Below are 23406 nucleotides of genomic sequence, written 5' to 3'. Positions count from 1 at the left end.
CCTCCTATTCCTGGACCTTTGAATCTGCCAAGAAGGATGTTTCTCCAAATAACTTCATAGCTCACTTTCTCATTTCTTTCAGGTCTTTGCTCAAGTGTCTCTTTATCAGAGTCTTTTTCTGATCTCCCTATATAAAATGTGTAATAAGGAAACTAATTCCACTTTTTATGTTTGACTGCTGACAGCTGTTAGGCCTCACTCCCCTCTCTTCTCATTCTGCTCCATATTTGAGCAAGCCTGGTTCCTCCTTCTTTGACACTTGTGGGAAATTTAAACTGCATATGGAACTATCACCTTGGCCCTAACTGTTCATTACCACAGAAACCCCAAATCAGGCTCCTTTCTCTGTTCTCTCAGCCATTTTTGGACCTGCTTGGGAGCTGTCCTGCTTTCCCCAGAAAGCCTCATTATGTAAGCGGCAAATCCTTTCATACCCTGTTGGGGTGTATGTGACTTTATCAGTCTTGACACCCAAACCTAATTTGGGGTGATGAGTCCATCCTGTCTCATGTGGGATGGACTCAACAAAATAGCATCCTCCTTGGGGGCGCCTGTGTGGCTCTGTCGGTTAAGCGTCCAACTCTTGATTTTGGCTCAGGTCATGGCTCAGGTCATGATCTCACGGTTTGTGAGATTGAGTCCCACCTCGGGCTTTGCAATGACAGCATGGCTCGGGATTCTCTCTCCCTTTCCCTCTGCCCCTCCCCTGCCCACGTTGTCTCTTTCTGTCTCTCAAAAATAAATTGACTTTAAAAAAAATAGCCTACTCTTTTACAATCCATCCTGTGTTTTATTTTTCTTCATAGGACTTAATACTACCTGTCATATAACATATTTGTTTACTGTTAGTTTCCCACCCCCCCCCCCATATAAACGATTGAATGATAGAGGCCCGCATCTGGTGAAGTGTCTGACATAATCTTCTATACACTCATTCATTCAACAAATATTTATTGAGTGCCTGCTTTGGCCAGGCACTATTAAAGGCATTAGTGCTACACTGGTAAACAAAGCTCTTTTTTTTCTGTCTGGAGGCAAGATATTAAAAAGACACATCATATTGTGAATATACACTTTTTATTCATTTTTTGCTTCAAACTAGTGCTTCTTGTAAAAATAACATTTACAAATTTCTACTCACAGGACAGGTTATAGGTAACATCCAAAGAAGACAATCAAAAAATATTTTTTGAAGATTTAGTATGTGTTTGCTATTAAAGAGCTCCTAAATCTGCACATGCTTAGCATTAGCAAGATTACGATTAGACAGTTGATTTCTGGCTAATGATTATTAAAGAAGAACACTGAGGATAATGTCAACAATTTCAATCAGTAAAAGAGTATAATTTTTTATTTCACAAAGGACAGTGTCATGTGTACCAACGGCCTCACTTATAAATTAAAGTATACCCACTTCAGTGTTGTATTTGGATGTTTCTTTTCCCTTTCCTTCTGGCAAATAGCCAGCAAGATACAAACTGCTTCCAACTGGCAACCCAAACAAAGGAGGCATCATGGCTAACCACCTAGTTGACAATGTTTGTGAAAGTCAAATTGCGAACTCCTGAGTATGGTTCAACCCCACCAAAAGGGGGAAACTTGCTTCCTCTGCCCACCTTATTCCACGAAAATAAAAAAGTATACTCTGATTTCTGAAATGGATTTTTAAAATTTAATACTATAGATTCAATAACTATCAGCATTTGCAACACTGATTTTTCTAATACCCAGAAACATCCACTTAGGACTTGTGAGAGTATTTTGAAAAATTTAATAATGTTATACAAATATAAGTTATTACCGGTAGATAGTAGGTATAATCACATGATTCCTGATCATGTTATATTTAAGGTATAAACATAAGACTGATTTTGCTGTGAATAAAGAATAAAAAAATGAACATTTTCATTATGTATGTTGGTTCCCAATAATCTCTAAGATATATCAGATAATACAGAGTACAGAGGTCAACATACCTTTCAGTTAATGGCCAAAACAATGGGATTTAAGTCGTGAGATCATTTCTATTGGATTTTATATTAGTATCAATTAATGAGTTGATTACTTAACCTTAATTATTTCTTTTCCATTTGATTTAATCTCGCCCAATTGAATGGGTCTCTTTTGGTTGATCAATGCGATACAGAAACTCTGCAGGCAAGAAGTATCCAAGATATTCCACTGTGTCTGGGGTAGTGTCATAATGGTAGTGTCCACCTTCTCCATGATGACTGAAACAATGGGTGTGCTCCAATCGCAAATCAAACCCCTAGGACAACAGACAAGCTATCTGTCAGTATTTAAATTATCTTGGATAGGAATTGTTTAAGGGGCAGGGAGACCTTTTTATTTGTTATAATAGTTTTTATTTTATTTTCTAAGTAAGCAATATATATACTTAATTCAAAATTCAAAGAGTGAAAAAGGATATATTCCATAAAGTGTGACTTTCCATCTTCTGCCTTTACTACTTCCTTCCTTCCTTTCCTTGCAGGCACCCGGTGTAAGGAGTTTCTTATATATCCTTCCAGAAATATTAACTTTTGTAATTTTTACTCCAATTTGCACTCTGTACATACTGTGATGAGTATTGCTTTTCTTCATTTAAAAATATAGCTTGAGATCTTAGTATATTAGATCATAAAAGAGCTTCTGCTTTCTTTTATACCTACATGGCATTCTATTGTACACACATACCGATTCCACCATTCTCAACTAACATTTAGATTATGTCCAATTCTGCTATTATAGTAATGCTATTATGGATAACCTTTTAACTAATAATTTTAAATACTTACACATATATTTAAGGATACATTCCTAGACACGTAATCGCTGGATCAAAAGTCAGTATTGCGGTAGCTACTTTCTCTGAATTGGTCTCTCTCATATCTTTTTCTAGTGTCTAGTGTTAGAATATAAGGAATGGTATGATGAGCAACAAATAAGGTGATAAGAGACCCGAATCATGGTCTTGATTCTACTATTTAATAACATGACTTTGGGTGTCATGTAAAATACCTGTGCCTTGATTTGCTCGAAGGTAAAATCTGCCCTGCCTAACTAACTCATAGGGGCGTTAGCCACCTGCTCCCTCATCTTTCAAGATAATTCTGGAGACTATCCTAGTTCTTAAATGACAACTCAGAAAGTGCCTAATTTTAAAAGAATATCCTAAAACCTAAGCATAATCACTGTATTATACTGCAATATAAAAGACAGACATAAACTTACTGGGTCTCTGGAGACAAAAACTGGCAGACAAACCAAAGGAGCTTTCATCTCATAAAAGTGCAACCATTTATTCACCTCCTCATCAGAGTTCAAAGGGCAGGAAGAAAATTCTGTGGGCTACAATAAAAGATCATTCTAAATATATAGAATATTATTGAGAATTAAAATGTAAATTATATCTAACTTCATTACATTAGAAATGTAAGCCTTCTTATACATTTGACTATTTTTAGAATCAAAACAAATTATATACCATAGTTTTCAAAAGGATCACCAATCAAGTGTATAAGCTAAAATGCACGAATGAATAAATGAAAGAATGAGCCTACTACTATCTTTTTATTTTTCATAGCTTCTCAGTTTTCCTGGAAATATATCCTCGTCCTAATTTTAAATCTCATTACTGCTACCAGTACATCGAGGGGTGTGTGGGTGGGAAACAAGGCATTAGAAGTTGGTAGAAGCATCAAAACGAATAAAATAAACTTATTCAAGGAAGCAAAAACAAAACAAACAAAAACTTGTACTACAAAGCACTGCTAAAAGAAATTTGGGAAGACTCCGTGAGTTTGAGCCCTGCGTTGGGCTCGGTGCTGATGGCTCAGAGCCTGGAGCCTGCTTCGGATTCTGTGTCTCCCTCTCTCTCTGTCCCTCCCCTGCTGGCACTCTGTCTTTCTCTCTCTCTCAAAAATAAAGCATTAAAAAAAAAAAAGAAATTTAAAAAGACTCCAATAAATGGAGAAATATCCTGTGTTCATGAATCGAACAATATTGTTAAGATATTAATACTACCAAAAGCAATCTAAAGATTTAATGCCACCCCTATTAAAATCCCAATAAAGTTTTTTGCTGAAATAGAAGAATCCATTGTAAAATTCATGTGGAATCTCAAGGGACCCTGAAGAGCCAAACCAATCTTCGGGGAAAAGAGAAAAGTTGGACGCCCAGCACTTCCTGCTATCAAACTTACTACAAGTAATCAAAACGGTGTAACATTGGCATAAAGGCAGACATACAAATCAGTGGAATAGCACAGAGATCCCAGAAATAAACCCTTGCGTATATGGTCAAATAATTTTCTTTTTTTTTAAATTTTTTTTTAATGTTTTTATTTATTTTTGAGACAGAGAGAGACAGAGCATGAGCAGGGGAGGGACAGAGAGAGAGGGAGACACAGAATCCGAAACAGGCTCTGGGCTCTGAGCTGTCAGCACAGAGCCTGACACAGGGCTCGAACTCACAGACTGTGAGATCATGACCTGAGCTGAAGTCGGATGCTAACCAACTGAGCCACCCAGGTGCCCCATGGTCAAATAATTTTCAGTAAGGGTGTCAAAACCATTCAATGGAAAATGGACTATCTTTTCAAAAAATGGTGCTGGGAAAACTGGATATTCATGTGCAAAAGAGTGAAGTTGGCCCCTTAATTTATACATGTACAAAAAAAGAACTCAAAATGGATCAAAGACCTAGCTGTAAGAGCTAAAATATAAAACTTAGAAGAAAATTTAAGGGAAAAGTTTCAGAACGTGGGATTTTCACCATAATTTCTTGCATATGACATAAAAACTACAGGCAACAAAAGGAATAATAAACAAGTGGGACTATATCAAATTACAAACGTCTGCACTGTAAAGGAAACAAGCCGCAAAATGAAAAGGCAATCTATAGAATGGGAAAAAATATTTATCCAATAAGGGGTTAATATGCACAATATACAAGGAACTCCTACAACTCAATAGCAAAAAACAACCAACTTAAAAAATGGGCAAAGGAACCAAATTAGACATTTCTCCAAACAAGACATACAAATGGCCAGCAGGTATATGAAAAAGTGCTCAATATCATCAGGGAAGGGAAATGCAAGTCAAAACCATGAGATATCACCTCATTCCTGTGAGGATGGTTGCTATCAAAAAAGCAAGGGATAACAAGTATTGACAAGGATGTGGAGAAAAAGGGACACTTGTATGCTGTTAGTAGGTATGTAAACCGGTGCAATCATTATGGAAAACAGTATGAAGGTTCCTCAAAAAATAGAACCATATGATCCAGTAATCCCACTTCTGGGTCTATCAATGGATGAATGGATAAAGAAACTGCTGTGTGTGTGTGTGTGTGTGTGTGTGTGTGTGTGTATGTGTGTATGTGTATATATATATATATATATACATATACATATATAAATATATATATATGTATATATATATAAATGTGTGATTTGATTATATATATGTGTGTGTAAATATGTAAAATTATGACATATGTATACACACACATATACAAGGAATGTTATCCAGGCTTAGGAAGGAAGGAAATCCTGCAACATGGATGTAACAACATGGATGAACTTGAAGGACATTATGCTAAAATGAAATAAGCCACACACAAATACTGCATGGTATCACTTACTGGAATCTAAGGAGTCCAATTTAGAGAAACAGACACATAAAGTGGTGATTGCCAGGAGCTGGGGAATGGGGAAAATGAGGTGAAGGTCAAAGGGTACAAACATTTTTCAGTTACAAGACGGGTAAGTTTTAGAGATATAATGCACATTATGGTTAACTACAGGCATACCTTGGAGATATTGTGGGTTTAGTTCCAGACCACTGCAATAAAATAGGGGCAAGTCAAATGAATTTTTTAGTTTCCCATTGCATGTAAAAGTGATGTTTGCATTATACTGTGGTCTATCAAGTGTGCATTATATCTTAAAAAATGTACATACCTAAATTTAAAAATACTTTATTGCCAAAAAACGCTGACAATCATTTGAGCTTTCAGCAAGTCATAAACTTGTTTTTTCAAGGCATAAACTCTTGCCTCAGTGTTGATGGCTCAGGGTTGAGTGATCAGGGTGCTACAGTGGTGAACAGTGCTGTTCTGTAGCATTTTACCCACAGAACTTTCAAAATTGGAGTCAATCCTCTCAAACCCTCCAGCTGCTTTAGCAACTTAGTTCATGTAATGTTCTAAATCCCTTGTTGTCATTTCAACAATCTTCACAGCATCTTCACCAGCAGATTCCATCTCAAGAAGCCACTTTTTTTGTTCATCCCTAAGAAGCAACTCCTCATCTGTTCAAGTTTGATCATGAGATTGCAGTAATTTAGCCCCACCTTCAGGCTCCACTTCTAGTTCTCTTGCTGTTTCTACCACTTCTGCAGTTACTTCCTCCACTTACGTCTTGAACCCCTCGAAGTCATCTATGGGAATTGTAATCAACTTCTTCCAAACTCCTATTTATGCTGACATTTTGACCTCTTCTCATGAATCACAAATGTTCTTAATAGCATCTAGAATGGTGATCCTTTCTAGGTTTTCAACTGACTTCTCCCTGAGCTGCCATATGTCTATGGAAGCTATAATCTTATGAAATGTATTGTTTTTAATTTTTTAATGTTTATTTATTTCTAAGAGAGAGACAGAGTGTCTGCAGGGGAGAGGCAGAGAGAGAGGAAGACACAGAACCCAAAGCAGACTCCAGGCTCCGAGCTGTCAGCACAGAGCATGACATGGGGCTTGAACACACGAACCATGAGATCATGACCTGAGCCAAAGTCAGATGGTTAAGCGACTGAGCCACCCAGGCGCCCCTGAAATGTATTTCTCATATAATAAAACTTGAAAGCTGAAATTACTCCTTGATCCATGGGTTGCAGAATGGATGCGATGTTAGCAGGCATGAAAGCATGAATCTCATTGTACATCTCCATCAGACCTCTTGGGTGACCAGGTGCATTGTCAATGAGCAGTAATATTTTGCAAGGAATATGTTTTTCTGAGCAGTTTGTGTCAAAAGCATGCTAAAAATATTCAGTAACCCATTTTGTAAACGGATGTGCTATCGTCTGGGCTCTGCTGTTCCATTGATAGAGCACAGGCAGAGTAGATTTAGCATAATTCGTAAGGACCCTAGGATTTTCAGGATGGTAAATGAGCACTGGCTTCAACTTAAAGCCACAAGCTGCATTAGCCCTTAACAGAAGAGTCAGCCTGTCCTTTGCAGCTTTGGAGCAAAGCATTGACTTCTCTATAGGTGTGAAAATCCTAGACGGTATCTTCTTCCAATAGAAGGCTGTTTTGTCTACCTTGAAAATCTGTTGTTTCGTGTAGCCACCTTCATTAATTACCTTAGCTAGATCTCTGGAGGATAACTTGCTGCAGCTTCTACATCAGCATTTGCTGCTTCACCTTGCATTGCTATGTTATGGAGATGGCTTCTTTTCTTAAACCTCATGAACCAACCTCTGCTAGTTTCGAACTTTTCTTCTGCAGCTCCCTCACCCGTTTCGGCCTTCATAGAATTGAAGAAGGGCTTTGCTCTGGATTAGGCTTTGGCTTAAGGGAATGTTAGGGCTTGTTTGATCTTCCATCCAGACCGCTAAAACTTTCTCCATATCAGCAATAAGGCTATTTTTGCTTTCTTACCATTTGTGGATTCACTGGAGTAACACTTCTAATTTTCCATCAAGGACTCTTCCTTTACGTTCACACCTTGGCTATTTGGATGGGAGGTCCAGCTTTTGGTCTTCCTTGGCTTTTGACATGCCTGCCTCGCTAAGCTTAATCATGTCTAGCTTTTAATTTAAAGTGAGAGACGTGTGATTCTTCCTTTCACTTGAACACTGAGAGGCCACTGTAGGGTTAGTAACTGGCCTAAATTTAATATTGTTGTGTCTCAGGGAATAGGGAGGCCTGAGGAGAGGAAGAGACACAGGGCTGGTTGGTGGAAAAGTCAAAACAGACCAACATTTATTAAGGTGACCATCTTACACGGGTGCCATTTGTAGCACCCCAAAGCAAGTACAATTATTACTTCAAAGATCACTGATGACAGACTGCCATAACAAATATAGTAAGAACAATGAAAAAGTTTGCAATATTGCAAGAATTACCAAAATGTGACACAGAGAGGGGAAGTGAGCAAATGCTGTTGGAAATTTGGTGCCAAAAGACTTGCTTGATGCAGTGCTGCCACCAACTAATGTATGAAAAATGCAGTATTTGCGAATGCAATAATGTGAAACACAATAAAATGAGATATGCCCATAGTTAATAATAAAGTATTGTGTACTTGAGTTTTAAAAATTCCTGTAATTATTTGGTATTTGCAATTAGATTTATCTACAATTCTGTTTTTAACAATTTGGAAAATTAAGTAGTTTCGTAAATGTTGTGTCTTTCTTTGCAAAATCAGCTGACTTGCCGTTTAAGATTATCAGGATAAAAAACATTAAAACCAAACATTTTTGATGAGTTTAGTGACAGAATGAAAAGGAAATTAAGTTGTAATTACTTTTACACTTGATTCATTCATTCACCCACAAAACATTATTTTAAAACCTCGGGGTGCCTGTGTGGCTCAGTTGGTTAAGCGTCTGACTTCAGCTCGGGTCATAATCTCATGGTTTGTGGGTTCGAGCCCCACATTGGGCCCTGTGCTGACAGCTCAGAGCCTGGGGCCTGCTTCAGATTCTGTGTCTCCCTCTCTCTCTGCCCCTCCCCCACTCATGCGCGTGTGCACACGCGCTCTCTCTCAAGAATAAACATTAAAAAAAATAAAAATTAAAAAAAAAATGCCCTGGGTCTTGCTTCATACGGTATTCCATCCTTATTGTCTTATAAACTTATATAATTAGCCCATAAGATTATAATTTTCACAATGACTCCTTTCCCCAAAACCACAACCATCTAGATAGCAAAGTCAACATATGCAGTTTGGGATTCTGGCAATAAAAATGATAATCCAAAAAAAATTGATAATCTATTTCTAAGGCTTATACTCATATCTATCTACATCTTAAAAACACAAAGTTCCAATATATTAACATAAAGAAAGGACTCCAGTTAGACATTATCTTACAGTATGATTTACAGTATTGTTTGTCATTTAAGTTTTAAAGTAATACATGGGGCACCTGGGTGGCTCAGTCAAGGTAAGCGTCCAACTATTGATTTCTACTCAGGTCGTAATTTCACGGTTTGTGAGATCGAGCCCTGTGTCGGGCTCTGCACTGAGCGTGGAGCTGGCTTGGGATTCTCAATTCTCCCTCTCTCTCTCTGCCCCTCCCCTGCTCTCTCTTTCTCTCAAAATAAAATAAACTTAAAGGATCAAATAAATAAATAAATAAGTAAAATTAATACAATCATAGTAAAAGCATTCAGGGTGTTTTAAGGGTAGAATTCTCAATGTATATTAAAAAATCTCAAGATCTTAAGTATGTGCACATACATACCCATATATACATGTACACAAAGACTCTTACCATTATGTGAGTCTTCGCTTTTCCCTTCTGAATTACGAAAGTACCTCCCATCCCTACAGGCTTATCTCCATAATGTTTTTCAAGAGTCTGTCTCATACAAGTCACAAAGTTAAGTTTTCCAGTTCTTCTTTTGGCTTTCACCTCAATGACCTAGAGAGGACATAAATATGCATTCCATTGCTCTAAGCTGCAAAATTTTATGTGAATAACTATCAAAATGAAACATATAATCTAATGCCATGAAGCAGTCACTTGTTTGCTTGGAGCACACACATAGGAGTTGAGCGAGATGTCTCAATCCTGTCTTGATCAACAATACATAGCGTGCGTGCGTGTGTGCGTGTGTGCGTGTGTGTGTGTATGATGAGTTATCATTTACTCTAACAAGTCTTATTCATGTTTTCTTGGACAGAGAGAGTTATAGCGAAGTCTTCTACTGAGCTCTAGAGATTCTTATCATTTACATGTCAAGGCGGCAAAAGGTTGAGAATTCCTGGCTCAAAGGGGTTAACCTCTGGTAATTCAGAAGGGAGGAGAAAGCGATTACATCTTTTCCTTTCCCTTAAAATTCTGGACTTGTGTTACCTCCACTTAATTAGGTCTTTTTACTTCACTACCTGGCTTCTCAAAGTAGCCGAAGTAGCTCCCTCTATTTAAAAATCTGAGCGTTCTCACAACTGCTAACATTGAAATGATCGTTTCATGTTCTAACAGGAAGTAAATACGAGGTGAAGCATTAATTTTTTTTACCTCTTTCTTGATGTAATATTTTGCTACCACAATTTCTGTCTAGCTCAACCAATGTCTGATCAAAATCAGCAATGAACAAATTACCTACATAGTAACTGCAGGTAGGTAGTATCTGTCTATTTCAGCTGCGTGGTTCATCTATTTGACTCACTCCGCACATGAATAGCATTACCTTTTATTCCTCAGAAAACAAGGTATTGCTTACTAAGTACTCTTCACCTCAGTTTTAAATAAGACTTTCACTTACTTGTAGTACTCTCTGAATCTGTAATAAAATTTGGCTCAGCTGGTTTTGACTTTTAAGAAAACCGTACTTGTGGCAGTTAAAGTTCAAATTTTTAGCTATCTGAGAACTTCTGGAGAATACTGTGTTTTTGTGAACAAAAAATCACCTTTCCAGGTTGGCCCTCACTGGCAAAAAGATTAGCCAGTAATGCACACCCAAAATCATGATATTTCTCACTGTATTTCTCGAGCAGGCACCCTCCATCTGCAGGGTTAACATGGGCAAAGTAACTTCCATTTACTGGAGATTTGTGTTCACTTTCTGTTTGAATAATTGGCATAAACTGAAAAGAAATGTAAATAAGAAAAGTAAATTAGTCAATCCTGGCATCAATATCCGAAGAGAATATCTTGAGGATCCTTGACTTAAGATATTTTATTTCAGGACCTATTAAGAAAACATGAAGTATGAAATATTTAATTTTAGATTCAAAATGTTGAAGATTTACAAACATCAAAAAGTTGAAAAAACATTTTATAAAATGTCTAGTATTTCTTACAGTGTTTCAAAAACCTTGTAAACTGGGCTTTAAATTTTAGACTTTTTTTCTATCTTGAACACTAGGTGAATTATATTACTCTTTCTACAAAAGAACCTTGTATGACTATCGAGTAATGGTCACATCTGAAGAGATGAAGGAATGGGCAGACTTAAGAGGTCTTTTACTTTTCTGGTCCAGAGATGGGAAGAGACCGTGGTGTTTTTATGTTGTAAATATACTAACACACACAGGAATCGATAGTATCCTTTGTAAATAATCATTATACCACTGGGGTAGGTCCTTGCTATTTAGTCTGAAAGAGGGAATTGATGAGATCATTAAATATTCCATTCATCTTCTCATCAAAAGCTGCTTTCATATCAAAAGGAAAGATTTACAGTGAAGGCAGCAATTCTCTGATGGATAAAGGATTAAAATCTTGCACAATCCAGGGACCTCAGCAGACCACATTAGGATGTTAGACTCATCTAACATGGAGTGCATACCCTAGAAAATCTGAAATTAGGGGCTGGTGCTCCATTATAGTGGAGCATAGGCTATAGTCCAAATCGGTACCAAACAATATCAAATCTATAAAGAAAGAGGATACCAATTCATTCAGAAAGCAGACTTTCGGGTAGGGCAATAAAAGAAAAATAAGTAGACTAAACGTCAAATCAATAAAATAAAATAATAAAATAATAAAACAATTAAAAAAAATAATAAAATAAATTAAAATAATTATATGTATGCTGACCTCACAGTTGAACCCAACAGTCTGAAATGGGCCTGCTCCTGCTCCAAGAATAAAAGCTCCAGGAAGCTTCATTTCTTTTGCAATCTTATTTACATCATAAACCTATACAAGAAGAAAAAATATTATTTAAATCACAACTTATACAAATCTGTACTTTTTTCCACTGAGTCCATTAATACTTCCATGCCACATTGGTCGATGGGTCTTCTAATAATAAAAAGAGGAATCAACTCAACTTCTAATAATCTTCATGTGAATGTGAAGAGTAAAAGTACACTTACTTTTTCTTTATTTGCAAGAGGCAATAAGTAAGGCACACCTCCTACTTCTGCAATTCTAGTTTTCCCACAGATGCCTAAAAAAAAAAGTAACTTTAAAAATAGGCAAACCTCTAACTTAAGAATAAAATGCCAAAAGGCACTAACTTATTTATTATTTAAAGGGTACATAACTCTTCCATTCTTATAGTTTTACAAATAGTAGGGATTGAAAGACAAAAATTGCTATGATCCCTATCCTATTCTAACTATTTATATATCTAATACTGTCATTACCAAGCATAAAGGCAACGGAAAGTTGATAATAGAGCAAGGGCTAGAATTGAAGCCGAAGTTCAGATAGGATGAGAATTCTACAATTAGTCTGTAATGACCTATTCCTTTAAAAATCTGTGCTTTGGGGGCACCTGGGTGGCTTAGTCGGTTAAGTATCTGACTTTGGCTCAGGTCATGATCTCACTGCTGGTGGGATCGAGCCCTGCGTCGGGCTCTGTGCAGACAGCTTGTGGCTCAGAGTCTGGAGCCTGCTTAGGATTCTGTCTCCCTCTCTCTGCCCTTCCCCCTCTTGTGCTCTGTCTCTGTCTCTCTCTCAAATATAAATAAACATTAAAACAACTAAAAAAAAATCTGTGCTTTTGGTAGAGAAGGAGTTGGCTAAAATTGTACTTTAGTACAATGTATTTTGCTCCAGTAGAATATTAGTTCTTTAAGAAACCCATATTGGGTGGGGCACCTGGGTGGCTCAGTCCCCTGCTCATGCTCTGTCTCTCTCTCTGGGTCAAAAATAAATAAACATTAAAAAAAAAAATTTAAACAAATCCATATTGGGAGATCCTCTTGTCAAAGTTGTTTATTCCCAAGGTTGTTTATAGAAATGCAAGTAATTAGAGATAACTTCAGACGTTGGGAACTTTCTACTCACACTTTTTTTTTTTTTTTTTACTGACACTTTAATTTTTTTTTTTTAATTTTTTTTTTAACATTTATTTATTTTTGAGACAGAGAGAGACAGAGCATGAACGGGGGAGGGGCAGAGAGAGAGGGAGACGCAGAATCTGAAACAGGCCCGGGCTCTGAGCTGTCAGAACAGAGCCCGACACGGGGCTCGAACTCACAGACTGTGAGATCATGACCCGAGCTGAAGTCGGACGCTCAACCGACTGAGCCACCCAGGCGCCCCATACTGACACTTTTAATTAACATCACAGGTACAGCTAGACACAACTTGGGAAAGGCACCTTCTTTTTTTTTAATGTAAAGTAGAAAATAATTACTTTTTGTTTGAAAAAAAGTAGTCTTGTCAGTTTTATACTAACAATATCACAAAATAAAGTATACACATACGTTGCTATTTCTTTAGCTATGCAGAAGGAAGATGTACAGGATTTTTATACATCCCATTTATAATTAGGGATTTTAGAAATTTCTTCCATGGGATCAGCAGAAATTACTCACGGATAAGAGTCTTTCTCGTAAGTGATAGTAATACTGAAATTTAAAGAAACCATTAGAGGACTATTTTAGTAGTCCTGGGAAAAGACAAGTAATGTGCTAAAAATGGGGACTGTAGAGATGGAGAAGAGTAGATTAAGAAAGAGGACAAGGGAGAATAGACAACTATGGTGAAGGATTGAGCTAAATTTTAGACATGCTGACCTCAAGTTGTCCTTAGCATATATAGGTGGGGATGTCCTGTGGACAGCTGGAATTACTCAAATATAGCCAAGAAAAAGACAGACCTACCTAGGTGAGATGTGCAGATTTCAAGTTCTTGTATCCACCCAGTAATTTAAAATCACAGGAGTAAATGGAAAAATGCAGAGAGACTGTACAGAATAAGAAGAGGTTGAGGAAAGAATTCCAGAAAATGTCAGGATCTAAGAGCCTGCCAGAAAGAGAAAGGAGCTAGGAAAAATGAGGAAGAAAGAATATCATGGAAGTCGGAAAGGTACCAAGGAAGAGAAGGCAAAAGAATCAAGGAAAAAGGAGAGAGAACTAAGGAGAGACAGAATGTCAGGCAGCCATGGCCGAATACTATGAAATATGTGAGAAACCAAATAATACTAGTAAACATATCAAAGTCATTGGTGACTTCAGTCAGACCAGGTAGAAAGTACCTAACACTTGTAAAAGATAAGATACATATAAACGTACATCTCTAGCTTCCGTAGTGTTGCAATTTAAAGGCTTACAAGTTATCATCTAGAAACCTCTTTGGATGACAGAATTAAGATGAATCATTTTTCCTTTTCCTTGTACTCTTCTGTGTTTTCTGATTTTTTAATTTTACTTTCATTGACTACTTATTTACTGGGGAGAATATATTACCTCTGGTACACAAAACTTCCAGAATTTACAAGTATACTTAGTGCTTGTTTGTTTATTTATTTTGAGACACAGAGAGAGACTGCATGAGTGGGAGAGGGCAGAGTGGGGGGGGGGGACCCAGAATATGAAATATGAAGCAGGCTCCAGGCTCTGAGCTGGAGCCCAGAGCCCAGCACAGAGCCCAACGTGGGGCTCGAACTCACGAGCCGTGAGATCATGTAGAATTTACAAGAATACTTAAAATTAGAGACTGTTGAAGCTGGAAAGACCCAGAAAGAAAATGAAAGCCAAATCTCTCCATTTTAATATATCTGAAGCCCAAATATATTATTTGGCTTCCTTAGGGTAATGAAATCTGTTCATGGCCGAGAAAGAAGCAGAGTCTAGAACTTCTGTGTAAAATTACTTTTTAACAAAAAATTATAATTATGTCAGTAACATAATCAAAAGGAAGTGTGAGTGTTTATCTCCAAATTCCTCATCACAATAGGACATAATGGGAGAAGGTCAGACTTTCAGAACAGATAGACTTGGATTTGAATCCCGATTATGATTACTGTTGATCTTGCCTAGCCTCTCTGAGCTTCAGTCTTCTCATCCCTAGACTGGGGCGAGCACTTACTTTGCAGGGTTATTGTCAAAATTAAGTCACCAAATATAGGTGTTTATCTATCATACAAATTATATTTACTCAACCAATATTTTTTCCCTTCCTTCTTACTTTAAACATCGGCTGGATGATCACTTGGCAAATAAGAATTTAACAGACGACTCAAATACAAGGCTTTCAGGATTCCTTCTGGTCTTGAATAAATAAATATAAACAGCGAAATTGACATTTCCTTAACAGTTGCTCCAACAGTTAAAAAACAAAACTCTCATGTGATATCAAGGATTCTAGCCTACAGAATATCGATGATAGAACCTGTGAAAATAACATATGTGCATAAAACAGCATTTTCCCACAAAGGAATAAAACGAAATTTGCTCAATTTAAGAAAACTGCACAGAAATTCAGCACAATTTAGTCTAAAATTTGGGACAATATCCTTTATTTGTAGGTAATTTAAGACAATCCTTCATAATAATTTTAGTTTCAGAAGAAGATGGGGACTGAAAAAAGTGAATTGCAAAAACTGTTTACCTTTTACAGGAAAGGTAAATGGCTCCTTAGTCAAATCAGGGCAATCGACCACAGACACCTGGACATCAGCAAAGTTATCTTTGAGGCCCTTCTGCAGAACTGACAGAAAAGGAAAAGGGTTAACATCAGGTAAAAATTTGCCACCATATAGCAAACCTTCCCTCAACATTTTGGGTATCACGCTCTCAGTCTAAATTTGTATAATTAAAAGGCGGGGGAGGGAGAGGGCAAGGGGAGGGGCCTGGTTCAGTTGGTAGAGCAAGGGACTCTTCATCTTGGGGTCATGAGTTCAAGCCCCATGTTGGGCAGGGCTTACTTTAATTAGAAAAAAAAGAGAGAGAGAGAGAGGAGCGCTTGGGTGGCTCAGTTGGCTAAGCGTCCGACTTGGGCTCAAGTCATGATTTCACGGTTCTTGGGTTTGAGCCCCACATTGGGCTCTGTGCTGACAGCTTGGAGCCTGGAACCTGCTTCGGATTCTGTGTCTCCCTCTCTCTTTTCCCTTCCCCCACCTGCGTTTTTTCTCTCTCTCTCAAAAATAAATAAGCATTAAAAAAAAGAGGGAAATGGTCTTACTAATGAATATAACTAGACATTAGACACACAATCACAAGGTCTTATTAATTAATATAATTAGACACCAACACACAATTAATCACAAGACAGAATTAAACACAAATAATCCCCATCAAAATCACTATAGATCTGTAGAGATTTAAACACTGCACTAAGGTGAGGACTACTTTTCTTTTGCAGACAGAATTTCAAAGACCTATTGAAATGTCTATATTTAAATTGTTAGACAGTAAGCAATTACATGTAACAACTTCATGGACACTTGAAGAGAAAACGTTGAGCAAAAGGAGTAAGACACAAAAGACTTTATTGGACTTCACTTACACATACTTCAAAATCGGGCAACTCATCTAAGGTGACAGAAGTCAGAACGGTGGTTACCTCTTTAGGTAGAGATAGTGACTGGCTAAATACCTGAAGGAGTCTTCTGGAATGACGAAGTATTTTATATCTCAGTCTGGGTGGTAGTGACATGAGTGTAAGCATGTTAAAATTCATCAAGATGTACACTTAAGATTAGTGCACTTTACTGCAGACATATTGTAACTCAATACAAAAAGGGAAAAAAGAAACATATTTCAAACTTATAATGCTAGGAGCAATGTACTTCTAAGGATGGAAAGTTTCCATAAAAACTTCTCTGATTAGTGTCAGTCATTAGTTTAAGTTTTGTAGAATCAACCTCTCCAAAACATGAAGTCACATGAAATCTAGCCACATAGACATTCCATACCAGATCTTTTATCCATATGAAAACAGAAACCAAATTGCCTGGAAAATTCCCCTAGCTAAACTAATGACAGCAGACTTATCAATATGTAAATTATAATATTTCAGCATGTGGAAATACAGTTAAATCTATTTTTTACCGATTTCAAAGAGACCAAATTCTTGCTGTAGGACTTTATGTAAAATTGAAAATCAATTGCAAGCCAAAAAACTTAGATTCCAATCTATTTTGTACTGAAAATATCCTGTACATATAGAAAGAACGTATAGAAACACAGACACACAAGCGAAGATAGATGTAGAAAGGCCCTCAAAGAAAAGATTCCTAGCTGTCCTCTCCTAACAGGGAAGACAGAAAGACTTACAGAAAGATAATACAGGCAAAGAATACTAGTCATATAGATGATTTGTTAGCCGCCATCCAACTGAGGAAAAACTAGGAAGGTCAGAAGAAGAGAGTCACAACCAAGCAAAACCCGAGTACGCTTCTTGACTTCAACCTTAACCAGGAAGACAGATGAACTGTCAGGATGGGTGCACTTTGAAAAGTAAGGGTAGGTTTTATTTTTATTTATTTATTTATTTTTTTTTTTAATTTAAACTTTTTTTTAACGTTTTATTTATTTTTGAGACAGGGAGAGACAGAGCATGAACAGGGGAGGGTCAGAGAGAGAGGGAGACACAGAATCTGAAACAGGCTCCAGGCTCTGAGCTGTCCACACAGAGCCTGACGTGGGACTCGAACTCACAGACCGCGAGATCGTGACCTGAGCCAAAGTCGGCCGCTTAACCGACTGAGCCACCCAGGCGCCCCAGTAAGGGTAGGTTTTATACTCGCCGTCAGAATACAAGCTAGAGGCCATCAATCAAATGTTAGCTTTCTGACAGGCTATACGGTTTTGGCTTAGTACTATTGCTGGCTTCATTTCATAGTCCTATTTTTACTTTCTTTTTCTTATCTGTCACCCCACCTAATTCATCTTGCGAAGCTGCCTTAAATTCCTATTTGAACAAGGGGAAATGCAGAAAAATATATACAGAAATCTAAGCGAGTTCATTGGCAGTCTATCATATCAGGAGAAGGGGAAAAAGTAGTAATGTTAGGAACATGGTTAATATACCACAGATTTTATACTTAAAGAATATTGTAACTGGTAAAAAGCTGAAACGGTGTGACTTTTCGGGCATCACACATACTTAAATATTGGATTACTATATTCATTTTCACTCTGTAAGGTTGGTATCTTAACAAGAATCTTCAAGTGGTGAGTTTACTTTTTTTTTTTTTTTTTGGAGGGGCATAAGTTTGGACTTTCTCAATAAAAATAGTACAGGAGATGGGGCGCCTGGGTGGCTCAGTCGGCTAAGCGTCCGACTTCGGCTCAGGTCATGATCTCACTGTCCGTGGGTTCGAGCCCCGCGTCGGGCTCTGTGCTGAGGGCTCAGAGCCTGGAGCCTGTTTCGGATTCTGTGTCTCCCTCCCTCTGACCCTCCCCCGTTCATGCTCTGTCTCTCTCTGTCTCAAAAATAAATAAATGTTAAAAAATTAAAAAAAAAAAAATAGTACAGGAGAGACACCGAAAAGGAAAATGAGCTCTGCATTGAAAACACTATCACATAAATTATGTCTTACAATATTTTTATTTTTAATTGCTTTCCTTAGAATGATTTAAAAACCCTTCAGGTACTATTGTATTTACCTCCAACAAGCTCCTCAAGACTTGGCACGTGAAAAGAATACTCAGCGCAAGCCATTTCTTCTTGAGGTGCAAGGATGTACACGTAAAGCTATGGGAGGCTAATGGTCACAAGAGTTCCCCGTAAACGAAGCATGAACAGCTGTTGTTCTGGAAAGAAACACTAAGAGTTCAGTTATATAAAAAGGGCAGAAGGGCATTTGGGTTTCTATCCTCATAGAAAGGCAATCACAACTTCTGGTATTTAATATTCCAAGCGAGAAATGCACAAGTAACCTTTTTTAATACTGATTCTTTAAACAGTCAACACTTAAAATAGACAAGAGGAAATGCCAAACCAAGAAGGCACATGATTCTTTAGTCATATATGTGAATTTAACACGTAGTTTTCTAATGGTTGATCTAAGGAATATAGGTCCTGAGGCAAAAAGTAGGTTTTAAGGTTTATAGATAACTGTTTAAACGGTTAGAGATAACAGTATAGATGCTCAAGGAATTAATTCTCTCATAGATAATTTGTGTCTTCTATATTTGACATATAGGCTAAAAATTAAACAAGTTTCTTAGACTACCACTTTTACAAAAGAAATTTTAAATTACTAAGAAAAGTGCAAAATTCTGCAAACAAGTAGCTACTGAAATTCAAAGTATTACTTTTACTTACAAATAAACATACTTTCTTGGTAAGCAGCTTTAACGTTCAATTATTCTAACCTGATTATAGTTTGATGTTTTAAAAATATATGCTAAGTATATTTTACAATAGGGAAACATATATACACAGAGATTAGTATCTTACCTTAAGAGTTCAGGTGAGGTGATGAAGCGTGCAAGCAGAGGGAGGTAAATAAAATGAAGGGGAAAAAAAAAAAACCCTAAAACCCAAGCAAAAATAATGTAAGGTGGGCAGGGGATCCCGCTCTAGGCCAACTGCAACAAAGAATGCTGGTAACATTCTTAAGGGTGTTTCTAAGAGCACTATTCAGATTCTCATTAAAATTGTTAATGGAACATCTCATTAATTATTAATCTGAACAGTCTCCGATACAGGCTTGCTTAGTAAGTGGAAGGTGGTCTTTCAACATCACTTGAAAAATTCTCCCTCCCCCCCCATTTTTTTTTTTTTTTTTTAAATTTTCCAAAGTTTCGCAGGTTTCTTAGAAACTGGGCTTCTGGTTTTGGTGGTGACTTCAAACAACATATCCTCAACAAACATGCTAGCGCATACATGTAGGACTTAACGTTCACATAAGTACTTCATCAAATACCAACTTTTATTACCCTTTAATTATATGCATAATCTAGTCTCCCAAATAAAATATAAACTGTTGATTATGGGCCCTGAGTCCTATATAATCATATTTCAATGATCTCAAGCATGTTTTTCAGTTGAACAATTTATAATTGTTCAGGAATGAGACATTTTAACTTTTTCTCTGGAAATTAATTTCAGATGGACAGAAAACACACACAGATATTCCTGTATACCTTCACCTAGATTTTCCAAATGTTAACATCTTACGTTTTTTCAGAAAGCAGCAAGTAATAATCAAGAACATGTCAAAATCTGCTCAATACTATATTTATAATGAGGAAAATAAAAGCACTCTAGATATTTTTATTTATAGTAGGAATAATAAAGACAAGTTTAAATTCAAATATAATCCTGATTTTATACTTTGTGCTACCTTGAAAAGGTCAGGGGTTTTTTTTGTTGTCGTTTTTTTTTTGTTTGTTTGTTTTTCTTTCCTCACCAAAACAGAAACAAAGTCCAAACCCAGGAGGCTACAGCTGAATAATTGGTTTGGAAATGTAGAACTTCAGGTTAGCCAACAGCCCAGAAGGCAGTGGTAGTGTGTGTTTAAGTGTTTATGTGGGAGGTAGGGCTGGAGGTTGGAGTTGGGAGTGATGAGAGAAAGGGGTTAGAAAAGGTTTTTTTTTTTTAATGTTTATTTTTGAGAAAGAGGCAGAGTGTGAGCAGGGGAGGGGCAGAGAGAGAGGGGGACAGAATCTGAAGCAGGCTCCAGGCTCTGAGCTGTCAGCACAGAGCCTGACGTGGGGCTTGAGCTCACGAACTGAGCGATCATGACCTGAGCAGAAGTCAGAAGCTTAACTGACTGAGCCACCCAGGAACTCCAGAAAAGTTTTAATACAGGGGCACCCGGGTGGCTCATTTCGTTAAGCGTTCGACTTTGGCTCAGGTAATGATCTCATGGTTTGTGAGTTCGAGCTCTGCTTTCCACACAGAGCCCACTTCAGATCCTCTGTTTCTCTCTCAAAAATAAATAAACATTAAAAAAAAAAAAAGGTTCTAATACAAACTCAAGAGTGGCTCTAGGAGGACAGCTTTGGGAGCACAGGATATTTACCCTCCAGATTCCATTGCTGGGAGTCAGTGGCCCAGCAGTAGGGCCTAGAGATGGAAAAAATATAAACAGAAGGCAGTTGGGTAAGTGGAACTGCAGAGACAATGCCTAACAGGGTAGAACAACTGTAGCAACCAAGCTGATAACTTTTTATTGAGTGCATGCTATATTAACAGGTACGTACGATATGCCACTTTACATTCTCTCAAAGCCTCTCACTCCAAAGAGATAATACATTTCTCATTCTACAAAAGAGGAATAGGCCAGAGAGAATGTATTATTTGAGATCACCCAGCTATTAAAAGAAAGATTAAAAAAAAAATAATTGAAAATCAAATGTAGCCCACTGTAAAGCCAGAACTCCGAGGTTAACCTGAGATAGAATGACACAGCTCAGCTCACAGACGGAAGAATTTGCATACAGTCATCTTGAGAGCACTCAGAGGTGTCATCTGTTTGCTTTGTCTCTTCCGGCTAGGCAGCGATCTCTTTGAAGATAGGACTAGGGCTCTCTTATCCGTCTTCCGAGTGGGCACCATTTCAGCCTTAACTATTTATTGAACGTTACAACGTGTCAGACACATAAGTCTCTGGGATAGGGCTGGCTTGTGGGTGTGCAACCAGTATAATTGCACAGGGCCATGTATTCAGAATGGCACTTGGTTTAGTGCTCTGCTGTCCACCACCCTGCAATTCTTAACTTTATATTTGAACTTTTAGGACCACTAGGACAATGGAGCACGTGCAGGATCAGAGGCCGGAGGTGCATCGGGCATGTCCACCACCACCATTCCTTGCTACTTCACTCCCATAATGCATTTGTGAAGCCCCAAGAACACAGAAATCTAGTGGACCCACCACCTGTGGGAGTTCAGGGAGACAAGACTTAAGGTCCCCAGATTCCATAGTGTTGGTGTTGCATACATCAAGAAGTAAAAAAAATATAGGTTAGTTTTGTGCAGTTTCCACTGTTCTGGTAAGAACAAAATACATGTTAGTATGAGCTACAAAATACATATTGTGAAATTTAAGCAATTCTGCATACGAGTTGACTTATTTCATCTGTATTTAAAACTGGCATTGCACGATAGAAGAAGTAAAACATGCTAATAATTTAAATTAAAAAAAATTTTAATGTTTATTTATTTTTGAGAGAGCCACCGAGCGCAAATGGGGGTGGGGGTGGGAGGTGGGCAGAGAAAGAGAGACAGAGACACAGAATCTGAAGCAGGCTCCAGGCTGCAAACCGTCAGCAACAGAGCCCAATGCATCGGGCTTGAACTCACCAACTGGGAGATCATAACCCGAGCCGAAGTCCGATGCTTAACAGACTGAGTCACCCAGGCACCCCCAAATTTTTATTTTGACATTAAATAGCAAATTTCTATTAACAAATGAATACTAACATGCTGTTATAATTAATAGAAAGTTGATGCTATTAGTTGAAACACTGTGACAAGCCAAAGGAGATACTACAGAAGAAAGGAGAGAGCTTACTTTTCAGTACCTTCAGTGGCGCTTCGCCCTGTTTGAACAAGGGAGCCTGTATTTTTATTTTGTACTGAGTCTCACAAATTACATGGCCAGGGCTGCTCTCAAATATAACAGCGAGTAACACGACCATACCTGTCGTGGCGTTTCCAAGTAATTCATAGACTTGTGGAAATGCCCGCCTACCTAAGGGATTCGACTTTTATGCCTGGAATTTTTCAGTATGTAGAGAGAAACTGTGTAAAGAGATCAGTTTACCTTCAAGGTCTGTTCAATCCTGAGATCACACTGACTCTACGGGACTAGGCAACTTTACGCGTCTATCATATGATACAAGAGATCTGAAAGTGGACACACCAAACCAGCTCATTCCTTTTTGTAACTCCTTTAGGAGAAAGAAAAAAACCACCCAAACTAGACTAGTTGAAACTGTTTTAACACTCAGTAGCCGTTAGGGGAACGAAGTCAAAAACTCAGAAGAAAAAAACAATCCACCGCTGGTGTCTCTTGCGATACGCTGCCCAGCTCCAGGAGGCTGACCCTCAGTTCGGAGGGAAAGAGTGGGCTAACAAAACAAGTCCAAAGGTGGAGAGGGGAACCGGGTGTGCAATGGAGTAACACCGGCTTCCAGTACAAAGGTTACACATTTTGAGTCACGGTCAAGGCAGGGGTCTGTCACAGTTTCACACACAAGAGATTTCTGAAGACAGAAGTAGATCTAACAACACAGCCGGCACCACACTCACCTCCACGCACACACCCCCGACCAGGCTTTAGGAAATCAGACGGCGGCTCAGCAAATGCGAGACACCGGAAACAGATCAGGCTGAGTGGCTGCCTCCTGGCAGTTCACACCCACTCCGAAAAGTTGACCCCATTTGCCGAAAAGTTCTCGGTTATTCCATTTACCTATTCAGTTAGCCGAGCCGACTCCCGAACCCCGAGAAATGCGTCTGTCAACCCCGCCTCCTCCGCGTTAGGGAGCTCAGGCACCGCCCACCCCAATCGCCCCGCCCCTCG

General features: G+C 38.1%; 1 protein-coding gene across 4 annotated transcripts in view; it reads right to left on the bottom strand.

Moving 5' to 3' along the window:
- Positions 1 to 1058: 1058 nt before the first annotated feature.
- The window catches only part of CUNH11orf54 (chromosome unknown C11orf54 homolog), a 22501-nt gene continuing 153 nt past the window's right edge, over positions 1059 to 23406 (bottom strand). The window contains exons 1-9 of one of the 4 annotated variants that reach the window (XM_019450092.2): positions 23296 to 23384; positions 18533 to 18679; positions 15531 to 15629; positions 12062 to 12135; positions 11781 to 11882; positions 10649 to 10825; positions 9507 to 9656; positions 3235 to 3351; positions 1059 to 2269 (exon numbers count right to left, since the gene is read on the bottom strand). In XM_019450092.2, the coding sequence (XP_019305637.1) occupies positions 2096 to 2269; positions 3235 to 3351; positions 9507 to 9656; positions 10649 to 10825; positions 11781 to 11882; positions 12062 to 12135; positions 15531 to 15629; positions 18533 to 18587 (948 nt within the window). In that variant the 5' untranslated portion in view covers positions 18588 to 18679; positions 23296 to 23384 and the 3' untranslated portion in view covers positions 1059 to 2095. Of the gene's footprint in view, positions 2270 to 3234; positions 3352 to 9506; positions 9657 to 10648; positions 10826 to 11780; positions 11883 to 12061; positions 12136 to 15530; positions 15630 to 18532; positions 18680 to 19328; positions 19602 to 23132; positions 23385 to 23406 lie in introns of those variants that run through there. The other 3 variants (XM_019450093.2, XM_019450091.2, XM_019450094.2) reach the window with 3 other exon arrangements.

The sequence above is a fragment of the Panthera pardus genome, unplaced genomic scaffold (genome assembly GCF_024362965.1).
Source record: "Panthera pardus isolate Hobbes unplaced genomic scaffold, ASM2436296v1 HiC_scaffold_12, whole genome shotgun sequence".
In the NCBI taxonomy this organism is placed as follows: Eukaryota; Metazoa; Chordata; class Mammalia; order Carnivora; family Felidae; genus Panthera; species Panthera pardus.
Note: the sequence above shows the minus strand (reverse complement) of the source record. Positions and strands in the feature narration are given on the sequence as shown.